Source organism: Bombus impatiens, unplaced genomic scaffold, assembly GCF_000188095.3.
Source record: "Bombus impatiens unplaced genomic scaffold, BIMP_2.2 scf_1666, whole genome shotgun sequence".
NCBI classification, from domain to species: domain Eukaryota; kingdom Metazoa; phylum Arthropoda; class Insecta; order Hymenoptera; family Apidae; genus Bombus; species Bombus impatiens.
The window spans coordinates 451201-464190 of record NT_178085.1 but is presented as its reverse complement, the minus strand read 5'-3'; the positions used below and the strand labels follow the sequence as shown (position 1 = coordinate 464190).

At 38.8% G+C, this 12990-nt stretch overlaps 1 protein-coding gene and 1 long non-coding RNA gene across 4 annotated transcripts in view; one reads left to right on the top strand and one right to left on the bottom strand.

Annotated features, from left to right (window-relative positions):
• Positions 1–12990, bottom strand: part of LOC100742608 (mucin-17) — a 381959-nt gene that overhangs the window by 16849 nt on the left and 352120 nt on the right. For 2 of the 3 annotated variants that reach the window (XM_012392801.2, XM_024371755.2), the window contains exon 4: positions 5622–5844. In XM_012392801.2, the coding sequence (XP_012248224.2) occupies positions 5622–5844 (223 nt within the window). Of the gene's footprint in view, positions 1–14; positions 499–5621; positions 5845–12990 lie in introns of those variants that run through there. The other variant, XM_033324200.1, reaches the window with a different exon arrangement.
• LOC117152429 lies at positions 10272–11196 on the top strand. Its single transcript, XR_004462813.1, has 2 exons — positions 10272–10725; positions 11138–11196. It is a non-coding gene; the product is annotated as an uncharacterized LOC117152429 (long non-coding RNA).

Here is a 12990-nt window from a genome sequence, read left to right as displayed (position 1 = left end):
TGAAATATGCTAACCAAAGATAGTTCCCATCGTTCTCAAGCAACTCTCGCGGTATAGATCGAAGTTGCGGACTCGATGTCAGGAGATTTCGATACAGGGACCAATTGAACCGAACCAACGGCCATAATTATAACGATCTTCTGGTAGAGAAGTCCCGAGGCAAAACTTCTCGTTACGGCTGGCTGACGGACCAGCGGGATTCGAAGGCACTCGAATCACTGAAATCCAATTGAACCTCGGCCAAGGACTACTTCCCCAGTTGTTCGCTCATGACGATCCCAGCGTGGATCGGACGTTACGACGTGGTCGAGCCGTTGATGCGGACTAAACGGAAGCAGCGTAAAATGCGCTTGCGCGACCACAACAGGACGTCGGTCGAGGACGAGCCGGAGGTGGTTTGAAACGGTGTCGGCGGGGGTGAACATCACTCGGGGCAGGCGCAAGAATCACAACCGGACACAGACGTTGGACCGCAGTTCCTCTTCTCTCTTCACCTATTCGGAGCGCCGTGGCGCCGCTGCCTCTTCGTACGAAATTAACCCTTATCAACTCTCTGTCTGCCACTACCACCACCACTACCACCACCACCACCACCACCACCATCAACACCACCACTGCTACCACCCACTCTGTCCTCGTTCTCCTTCGCGTTTGCCCCCACCAAGCAGCCTCATCCAAACTAACATCGTCGCGTTGACGTCGCTGGCAGCGAATGGTGAGCGGATTCTTTCCTCCTCCCGGGACTTATTGATCGCCCGGACGATAAGAAGACACGAGCCGGCCGATTGGTTCCTCTTCCGGCCAGCTCGCGTCCTCTGTGCAACTCTAACACCGATGGAAAGCTTCTGTCCCGTGTCGGGATTGTAGCGACAGAGACAACCAAATGCAAATTTGTGGATCGTCTGAGGATTTACCTGAGTGGGCTTTAAACTGTCTGATGACCTGTGCATGGCACACGCTCTAAGGTCTTTTGCTAATGCTCGTCGAGTATTATGCCAACCAACTGGTTTTGTTATTAATCGCCGTTTTCGATAGCGCAGATTGTACGAGATTAGTTGCATAATTGACGAACGAAACATTTGATTCTGATGAAAAGCGACGAAGTTGAATGAAAATCAAAATTTGTCAAGAACTCGTAGTTGTAAAATCTTTACGTACCGAGTAAGATGATAAAAGAAAAATTGCAGGTGTAACTAATAGCTCGCTCTCTGTGAAATCGTTTCCTCCGGGATATCAAACGGCGCAAAGCGTATCGCGCCGTCGTAACACGAACGTGATCGATCGGGTAACAGAGAGAGCCTGTTTACCACGGAAAATTGTTCAGCGGGACAAGGAAAATGTAACGGCGAGCGATCGACCTCGTTAAACGTGTCACGATTAGTCGTTACACTTGTCTCGTCGACCTGGCGAAATCGGATCTCGAAAATTTATTAACACACCGACGAATCCGCTGACAGAGTGTCTCACGCGAAGCGTAAAAGTCAATCGTTACAGGCGAGAGCCGCGATACGAATTCCAGAAATGCTGTTTGCGCGCTCAAACATTCGTCCCCTCTCTCGGCTATAGGATTGGTCTAGAAAATGAACGCATATTAAAAACGAAAGTAAATCCAGATACGAGTAACCAGCCGTCGGAATTCCATTAATAGCGTCGATCGAGTTTCGTTTCTCGTTTCTCGGTCGAGTCCCTTGGCAAACTGCGGTACATAAAAGCCATTCCCCAGGCTGAGCCGAGCAAAACCGAAAAGAAGAGAGGAGAGAAATGAAATCGACTTTCGTTATTGAGACTCGTATTCGTGGAAGAGCGACGACGATAAAGATTCATTCGATTCGTCTCTCCCCTCCACGGCTTATTTCTTTTATTTTCCATCCCCGTCCGCGATTTGAAGGGTGTGTGTTTGCACACCACGCGAACGTATTACCTCCGCCGTTGAAATGCCTCGATAGAGGGAAACCAGGGGTAGAAAGAAAGATGGTGTGGAACGAAAGGGAGAGAAACAGGGTGACGTTTTCTCGGGCCACGTCGTTTTATATCACCGGAAAATTGGAATCGAAGCGACGCCCGTGAACGCGAACGTGAGCGTCGATGTTAAAACGGTCCTATAAAGTTCCACAGAAACACTGGCGACGATGTACATTTATATAGGGAGGAGCGCAATTCCGTGATGCAATACCGTAATCGTGAGAAAGATAAATCTTCGAAGAATATTATATCGAACGCGTGGAAGCAGATTATTTCATGTGGTAATTTTTGATAGAATCCAGCTTGAAAATTTGTCAATTCTGTGGACAATAGATAAATTATGCTTTCGATTTTCGAGGTACTTTTCTTTCCATTTGCGTATGTTAATCGTAAATGTATAGTTTCCATTAACCTTTGCTGTTAATTTTCTGCTACCTCTCGTGAAGCAAGTTTTTATGAACTTTCCGAAATGGTAATTCAGTTATCTTGTACGTGACGATAAAACTGTTTTCAAATGCGCTTACTTCATTTATCGAAAGTGATCAGTATACAATTTGTATACAATCAAATTAATAAAATGATGCGATTATTCTTTGTTGTTAATTTACTACGTACATCGTAAACTGTGACGCAATAACGTTAGTAATTATCAATATATTGTTGTAAAATCGTTACCATAAAAATGAAGACGACTTTTGGATAATCAAATTAGACGTGTCATATAGCAAAACGTTAAGTTAAATTTTGCCCACCATATCGCTGTTACACTGTCTCGATCACTTTGCAATATCCACCTAACGTAATTCCTGAGTGAACAAAATCTACCAAAACCACTACGCTAAACCGATGGCGGAAGGATTGAAATGCTTGAGCTCGGATGACAAAAGGTGAAATGAAACACAGTTAGAAAGTTTGCGAGCAGGCGATTAAAAATCAGCAACGTTGTCCTTTAAATCCCTCAGCCCCTGAAACCAGCGAACGATCAAAATACACTCGACGAATTTCAATGCACAGTCGGACTATTGTTTCTCATTCCCGACGAGCGAAAACCGTAAGCGAGGCTTTCGCTGTGTGTGCACAGGCTCGCTCGGAATAACAGCCGTTTAATTAGCGACGCGATGAAGAAAGGAAAAGACGAAAAAGAGAATAAAGAAGCAGCAGAGGAGAGGAGTGAACGGGTAGCAGGGAAGAGGAAACGAAAGAGGGAGAGAGAGGAAAAAAGAAAAGAGTCGGTCCCGCTCGGTCGGTTATAGGATTTAGTAATGAAATCCGGACGGAGAGTTTAGCCGCCACGGTGATACATCATTCCACCTCCTTCCCCCGGGGCCAACGCCTCCATCCACGGTTCCTACGTCGCGTTCGCCACCTCCATCCCTTTTTTCACCGACATCGGGGAGCTTTAATGCCGTCTCTATGTACGCGAAAAGGACCGCGGAAGAAAGAGAGGCACAGAGAAAGAGGAAAAAGGAAGCACAGACGAAACGAAAGAAAGGGAGAAGGGGATGGAGGCAACAGACCCCGCTAATGTCGCAATTTCGTCGTTCCTTTTCTTCTTCCCGGGACTTTTTTCCCGTTCGCTGCGCCCTAATGATCACGGCTCGGTCGGCAGCCGCGAGGCGCGATGCACGAGGAAAAACTTTTGGTCGTCCTCCAATAAAAGTTTTCGCCGCGTGTTTTCTAGTACGACGGTGAATAAACGTTCCCGACGATTATGGCGCGCCGCTCTGACTACCGGAACTGGCGGAACTTTGTTAATACGACGGATCGATGGGAAAACTTCTTCGGGGGATATATTGATGGGTGGGAGGATGTGTACGTGCTCGGCCGCCGCGTACGCTGGTATACGTGAGATTGATTGGCGAGTATGTATAATGCGATCGAGTTCGACGAGTTCGTGGCTCGTTCGAGAATCCGCCAAGAAACTTTTCCCCAGGGAAAATTCTGATTTTGATCGATCGACCACCCCGCGCCTCCTCGAACGCCGGATAAAACTCCCTAGATGGAAAAATTCCTTCTATGCAATTTCCTTGCGAGACTATTCCCCTCTATCTGATCGAGAAATACCTCCTCTAATTGGGCTACTTCGATTCCGCGTTTGTTATTCAACATGCAAGGAAACGTCTGTACTTCTTCGCGATTCGGTGACGTCACGATCATCTCTTATGAAACGAGTAACTTGGAATTATTTAGCTAGAAAAGATATTTCTTTCTTCCTACTTTATTTCCGAAGGGGCATACCATATAATGATAGAAGTTACTGTTTTAAAACAACTGTGAAACTTCTTGAAAATAAGAGTGAATATATTGGATACCAAGTATATTTTCTAACGAGGTAATTCAATTATTTTACGAAGTTCTTATTTATTTTGGAAATATGAAAAGAACAAAGTTTTATTAGAGCCAGTATAATTATCAATTCGAAGGTCGCTAATATTAAAATAAGACTAAATCTCTCAGCGAAATTTATTCAATTCATTGTTTTGTCTTATGGGCTCTTTTCGTGTTTAGCACAACAATTATGTAAGTGATTGTATACAATAAAAATTTCCTATGTTACGAACTCATAATTGTAAATGCGGATACTTCATTAAATAAGTAAACTTTAAAGCGTAACTGGTTTTATGTTGAAGCATATCGATAAATGTGAGGAGAAATTCAATTCTCCGGGTGAACGATTTGTTTACGTAGGATATTTTCGTGAATTATTACTTATAATTATTTTATTTACCGATTATTCGATATTCATGAATAAATGCTTACAACATACGATTATTGACGATAAAACGTACGCGTATTTAAAATGAAATTTTATATTTGAAGTAAAACCGAAGAATATCTTAACCAACGTGAAACATAGAAACCGCGGCGAAAATGAGATAGCAAATTAACGTATTATTTTATGTGTCACAAAAAGAATTATCATTTTTAGATAACATACTGTTAGAGTAAAGTATTTAGAATTTCTAAAAAAAATTTCAAAATTTTATTCATGAATTTACTATTTCTAGGTATGTAATGATATATAAAATGTCTTCTATTTCCTTAGCTTTATCTACTTTTTAGAAAATCATCTCTCTCTCTACTTTGAGGGTACTTCTCCTTTTTTATTTCTTCATAAACTTGTTATAACATATTTTTTATAACCTGACATTCAATCAAAATTTTCCTTCGCATATCTATTTTGTCACTTATATTTTACTTCACCAAGTTAATCGACTAAACTAAAAAATGACGAAAGGTTTTTTTGAACAAGTAATAGGTTAAATTGCAAAGGTTGTAAATCTTACAGAACAAAACTATATAATGCAATACGATAAAAAGTAAACTTATTTCCGTTACTTCCTATACGTCAGTGTGATTAAATCTTAAGAATTTCACTTTGACCCAAGCTCCCCTACTCGGTAAAAAATTCATCCGCATTTATTACATCATTCAGATCTCCGTAGCAAGATATTCTGTACAAAAAAAATCGCCCACCTTTTCTATTCAAACCCATAATCTACTCGGACATCGAAATTATGCAAATCACGAAGAAATGAAACACGCCGTCACTCTCGGCTTTTTCAAACCAGAAAAAGAAAGAAGGAGCGAAGCAATCGATACGGTAGGTCGAAACTAATCGTAAGACAGAATTGGCACACGCAAGGTCACGTTCTTACCTTTCCTGGCTTTGTCCGGCGAGGTGGGCGAGTCCGCGTTCACGTGAATCGCGGTTGCGACCGGGCCGGTGGATAAAGCCGGCGAAGAAGAGACCGTCGGTGTACAGGATGCAACAGGACTGCCGGCCGCCGTAGTTGGCAGCAGAAGTTTCCTCTTATGGTTGCAGAGCTTGGTCATCTCCCGCGTCTTGCCCTGATCTGGGCTCCAAGGTCGTGACGCAACCTGAAACAAGAACATAGACCAAGTCGTTAGTTACTCGTCGAGTAAACTATACTGTGTATGTTTCATACAAGAAACGATCGATTCACGACGAGGGAATTTCTGGAAAATCCCAAAAATCGTATAAGTGCATGATAATACGATATGCTATGTGATAACGATACTTTATATTACATATATCTATGTGCATAAATACAATCGGTGTTGAGTAAACCTCGTAAATATTTGTTGAGCAAAACCGATACAATAGCAACAAATTGTATTGATTTGGTGTAAATTGTAAAGGTGAATACATTAACAAATAGATAAATTATTTAGTGTGTATTTTCTCAAAGCATTGTTGCAAGCTTTTTTCCAATATCACTTCTTATAGATCGAATATTGTTGGTGAATTTATTTCATACTTCTGTGTACTTCTCTAATAAAGGGCAGCAGATATAATGAAGAAACGATGACGAAAGATGGACGAACCAAATAAGACAAATAAAACAAACGGTGCGTTACTTCACATATTTTTGCTGGTTTTGTCACACGTAGACAAGAAATGTACGATGGTATGCAAAGATTTTCGACCAAATATATTCTCTTATATATTATTAACGCTTACTAACACGTTGATTTAACGATCTTTTGGACACATTTAAACAATAAACGTTTAGTTGTTATAGCGTTTTCTTTTATACAGCATATGTTTCTATAGTCAAAATTGGGTAAAATTCCTCTAATCTCCAACTTTCAAGAGAAATTTGTAAGATCGGTTTATCTGGAAATTTTCGCCCATCACTATACGTATGTCTCTTTTCAAGAAGATTATAGTTTTCGTAAATGTCCTGTTACCTGCGAACGGGGCTGTATTTCACGTTTTTGTGCTTTCACGAATTCAGCCGAGTATCCACACACTTACTAGTCGGTCATATCTGGTGTCAGCTTTATAATTTCGCGGTTTCATCGTGTCAGTTGGTAAAGAGCGAAGTCAAGCGAAAGAAGGCTCGTAAAAGGCCACGTTCCTACTTTCGGGAAATAACGTAGCAAGTTTACGAGGAAATAACCTTTGGCATTTGTTCAAGCGATCTGGCTACAACCCTCGAGACACAGATAATAGAGATTGACTATACGGGCGCGGACATTGAAATAAAGAGGCGGAATCACGTAATGAAACGAGTTATTCCGCCTACGACCTACTTTTCCTGCCACGAAACGAAACAAGACCGCGATGCGGCCTGGCTTGCGCCGCTTTCCTGCATTTCTGTCACATTCAAACAACGCCGATGTATTATGCATCGAACGTTTAAATTCCGGTTATTGGAACAATTCGCCCAACGTTTCGATAATTATCCAATTACGCGTAATTGCAGTGGCGCACATGTGTCCTCGCCCATGCGAACAATTTGATTCGCAAGTAGCTTGGTATTTATTCCCGTAAATTAGGCGATATCCCGGAAGTAATAACGAGGTTCGATAATTTAAGAAAATGTCAATTCTCAGAAATTAAAGTAAATAAAAAATAAACGAAACGTTTCCTATTCGATAACGTAAAGCTCGTCGTTCTGTCGACGTTGAATGCAATTGATAGAAGTTTCGAACGCTAGCCGATCATTGTTGAAGAAATTGTAATAATAATTATTGCTACTAATAACAGAAGTTATTGTTAATCATTGTTATTCACTGGTTGTTGAGGTATTTATACGTGTTTGATTCTTAATCTATTACAAAATAGTTCAATTAGATTTTGGTGAATGCGAGAGAATAGTGAACGAACAAATACAGTGTGATATATTACATCGTTAGAATGAAACCAGAACGATAAAAGTATAAACTATTAGTATGAGATATGAATATACACGATATGGTTCAATTGAATCGTTTTGATAGATGCTACGTTATATTGGCATACATTGTTATGAAACGATAACTATAATCAACACTTATTGATATTTCGCCGGCATAGATAAACCGATTTCAAACTAAAATACGTAGATCGAAACAACGTACACACATGCTTCTGTCAGCCTTGTAAAATATAAATAAACTTTTCTTTTTGAAAAATTTAATGTCAAAAATCATCCCAATTGATGGAGGAATTCAAAGTAATAAATTTGTAACATTATCCATGCCTGGAAGATACCTTATCGATATAAAGGTCGTAGCAGAAAAATGTGACAAGTCTAATTTTGCCGTTTTTCTTATTTTTTCTATTATCTGTTAGAGCAATTACTTCAATGCAAAGCGTAATTACGCGCTCAAGGTTAGTCGAAGGAAATTATTTAAAGGAGATATTGAAAGGAAAACAAAAAATGTACATAAATGATAGTTTTCTAACTGCTTACGTAAACGCAATTCATCCATTAAATACCATCGACTTAAACTGCGTAGTCGAAAACAAACTATTACCACCCACTCGCCAATAATATCGAAACTACTACACGATCCTTAATTTGTTCGTCGTTAACGAAACAATGCACCATTTCCTCCAAACACGCAGCGACAGCGTCGGATACTCGATTCGAAGTCACGTTCGAAAGAAAAAGGAGGTCTTAAAAGTACAACGTTACAGAGATCGCGAAAGCGGGCCGACAAAAACGCACGGCCGTGGACCAGAAATTAACGGCGCCCACGCATAATGAGCGGTAAAAATGATGAAGCTGCGTTGCACTTTATGTATGTATACACGCGTATGTGTGTGTGTGTGTATGTGTCTGCCGCGCCACATACAACGTGCACCGTCTTATTTACGATGCGTCGTAATGGCACTGTGTACGTAGCCGTAAATTGCCGCGGAACGTCTCACGGGCTGACACGTAACACGGTTGAAGTCCTGGATGACCATTACCGGACATCGGCCCGTGGCCTTCCAACTTGGACACATTTTAACTCCGTGCACGAGCATCGCGCATCGATCATGAGATTCATGAGCATCGGTCCGGTCGAGGTCTTCTCCTCTTTTTTCCTCTTTTTGCCGCTCTTTCTCTCTTCTCTTCTTTCTCGTTCTTCGTTTGCTCTCGTTCGCTGGCCCTTTTCGACTTTCTGACTCCGCTTTTGCGCGATGCTCGCGCGCCGGCGTTCGCCAATTATGGCGACACAGCGGCGGCGAAATCGCCGAGGAAACGGGCAGATTATCTGGTGTTTTAGCGAGCCCGAAGGTGGTCCAAAGGTTTTCGGGGCCGCTTACTTACGTAACCAGCGTCGCTGCGAGGTATGCGACGACGACCGTTTGTTCCGAGGATTGCTAAAGATCCTTGCGGTTGCTTTTATTGGCGGTTTCGTTGTGAAGGTAATGGTACAACCGAAACGAGAAGGGAAATAAAGCGAAAGACCAGGCCAGGCCGGGGATTTGCATAACCCAGGCTGATCGCGGCTCGATAACAGCGAACCGACGTTGCCCAGTATTGATATTTTGATGAGAACGCCCCGGTTAATATTCACGCCCTCCTGACTGCCTAATTGGAAGGAAACTAACTTCGACTGGCTACCATCGAGTTTCTTCGTGAAATAAATTCCTGTCGAACTTCTGCCACAGAGATCACCTGTCGATCGGATATTTTAACGCTTCAAGCATATGGTTGCGAAGTTTCGGCTCGAGGTGAGATGGCTAAAAAGGAATGATATAGATATGGAGTAAGCGTCACGAAAAAATCGAGCTTTCTTGAATTATAATTATACGGGAAACTTTATGAAACTGTATAAAGTTGGACAAATTTCGACTTTTCGATATGTTCGTTAAAATTAAAATCCTTTAACTGTAGAGCGGAAAAGAGAGTAGAACTAAGGAAATAAATATTAGACAGGGATGAATCGATCTTTTTTGATTTGTAATTATACGAGAGATTTTATGAAATTGTATAAACTTGAATTAATTTTGATGCAAGTTGATATCCGAGTAACGTTGAGCCTTCAACAGCATAAAAAAGACTAGACAGTTATTGAGATATTATCATGCATCATGTAATTACTATAATTTATTATTTTTTTTATACGCACGTTACAGATGTAAGAGATCTTGACGATATCTTGACGAAGAAGTAATTATTTTCGAAATAATTTATTCTAAATTCTTCGTCATTTTATCAGACTATTAAACGATTAGTCCTTGATTGTATAATTGTAGACATAAATTTACACAAATTAATTTTGATATGCTTAATTATCGCATCAATCGAATAAGTTAAATTAATTAAAATAAAACTTAATCATCGTGTAATAAGTTAACAACGTACCATAACTCGTATTAACACATAATCGTCGTAACTAAATATTTATAATGTGATATCGCAGCTATAAAAAGGCAATAAATACGAATCTTCAAACTTATTTCATAAGCATACGACGAGCTGTCGTTTACAAGGTATCACAGTTTATTTTCTATGCTTTGTATCATTATACACGCTTGAAGTGTTACGAATAATATAGGCTATAGAAAATAGGTTTCCGCAAAAAAGTGTTTAAATACCCTGTAATTATTCGACTTAGAAGGTTTCGTAACCAACATCGGTAATTGTCCGTAACAGGAAAACGAGAAACTAATTGCACACGAAGAGACGCAGTAATTATCGACTAACTCCTTTGGCACAGAAATGGACGTAATAGTACGTCAACGATCTCGAAAGCGTTAATACTGTTGGTAAATGTAAGTGACAGACATGAGAAAATATTATTAGAAAGAATTTCGAGTTGAATTAAAAACACATTAGGCACTTATATACCTTTTCGTTTTGTAAAACTAAGTTAATATGTGAAATAGTTGCGTGCGGATTAGGTACACTGTCGCTCGTGAATCTAATAATGATAAATTAATAACAAACCAACGATCGAAAGTATCGCTCACCGTTTTCTTATGGAATTAGCAAATGTAGGAAGATTGTTTATTTATAATGTTAACGATGGCAGGTATGTTAAAATTAAACGTACACGATTCGTCGATGTGTTAATCGTTTTCGAATATTGTTGTTAGAATTAATCACGATAGTCTTCCTAACAATTTTAGAAAACTTTCACTATGTTATCCATAATTTGACAATCAGAAAAGCTGAAGATATTAAATCGTTTAAAGACAAAACTATTTCATAATATTTGAAACTTGCAGATACCAAGTTTTCCATTTACATATTTATTCTGAAAAATAAATGTTACCGTATTATAATATTCTATGACAACTTTAATAAAGTATGACTTTTTCTATTTGCAATTTTCTAGCTATATCAAGTTCCATTCAAAATAATCAACTGTTCGTATACTTCGTGCTCATATATTTTGTACAATAGCGTATTGTAAAGTCTCAAACATAGATGATTTAATTCAGGTTACATACACGTACACATATTCAAAAGAAATCGAATACGGCGTAATCGTTGTCAAAAGCTAGAAAATAGTATCGCTATCTCAATCTGATCTACGTCAAAAATGAAAGGCTTTCCGGAGGCTGTTTACTAGAATTCGATGTGGCCATATCTATCTACATATACGCCTACATCAGTCTGCCATATACACAGATACGAACTGAATTACGTAAAAAGTATGTGAAATAATATTTGTAAATTCCTTCTTTGTGCAGATATTATTTCAATCCGTGAATTATTTTTACCTTAAAAATTATATATGACAAAAAATATGAATAAAGTATTTAGTACAATACTAAATACATCCGTTCACGCAAACATCTCAATACACACGTGTATTACATAAGTAACTACTTTTTTAAGCTACAATTTACTTTTACTTTTAACATCTTTTTGTTACTAAATTCTACGAAATATTATCGTACAAAATTTTATTTTGTTACTTAACTTGAAAATACGTACTTCACTATAGGCAAGTATCAAAAAATATTCTATAAATATAATTTACATAATATTATATATTTTTTTTCAAATATTCTGTATAATAAATTATATAAGTGCGTATAGATTTTTTTAATAATATCGATATTAAAATAAATCATTCTGATATCATTGTCTACACTATGAAACGTTTAGATACATATTGATTTACTATTAAATACATATTTATTTCTAGCAAAAGAAATGCTGACAGTGCTTGAAATTCTACGTCTGACAGCTATTATTCCAATGAATTTTCGATATAAGTAAAAAGGAAAAATTTTCGGACCTATGTTTATATGACATTTTTTCATCCTTGGCAACAGTAGAACAGAGTACCAAACGTTGGCTATCTATTTCTTTATCATCTCGTATATTGTTTTCTTTTTAAAATACATAATCTACACATATGTTATTTTTAATTATCATACATTATATCTTTCCTGTATAATAATACATTTGTTGAATGATTTGGCACATGAAATATAAATTTCAATTTAGAAAAAATAGTAAAATTAACTAATATACAGCTACATATGCAGCTCACACCAACGATATTAAATAATCACAAAATGAAGTGCAAATTAGTTAATTTCTGTAATCCAAGAAATCCGATATTCGATGGTCTATTACCACAGGCGTTACCACGAAGAAACTTTGCACAAGCCGAGTGACTCACTAGCGAAGAAATCAAAATCCGAAATCAGATTCAACAGCGGTCGGCGGACGTTATTCTTTCCCCTAAGCATAAACGCACAATGCCTCTATTTGTGGCGTGGAGAAACTATTAAAATGCAAAAAAATGCGAAGAAACACAAGTGCAAGGTCGTCCGCATCATTTTCCATTGTTTCCAAGCGTTGAATTCATTCTTCGTTTCCCACGAGTAACAGACGAATATAGGCCTGTATTTAAAACGTGGATGATTTTTATTCTCGAAGGCATAGATCGGCAAAGATTTTCAATCCTTTTCGTCTCGCGACACATACAAGACACAAACGATTATTATACTAAAATTCTGTGACACGCTAAAAAATATATTATATTTGAAATTAATCAAAACAGGATATTCGTTCCAGAGAATTATGGTCGTTTTAGTTGTTGCGAAACAACGTATCTCTTATTCAATAATCTTAGGGAAAAGAGGTCGCTGTCTCTGATTAAATAATTAGGTTAAAAATCGCTGCAATAAGATAGTCGAGCGTAATCGTCGATGAACGACGGAGAAACATGTCGAAGTTTTGTCATGATACAGACCGAAGTACTGGCAGGTTAATTAAGAACGACCTGAATACGACGTCGAGATTACACGTATTCGCGGCACTCGGCCTTGGCGTC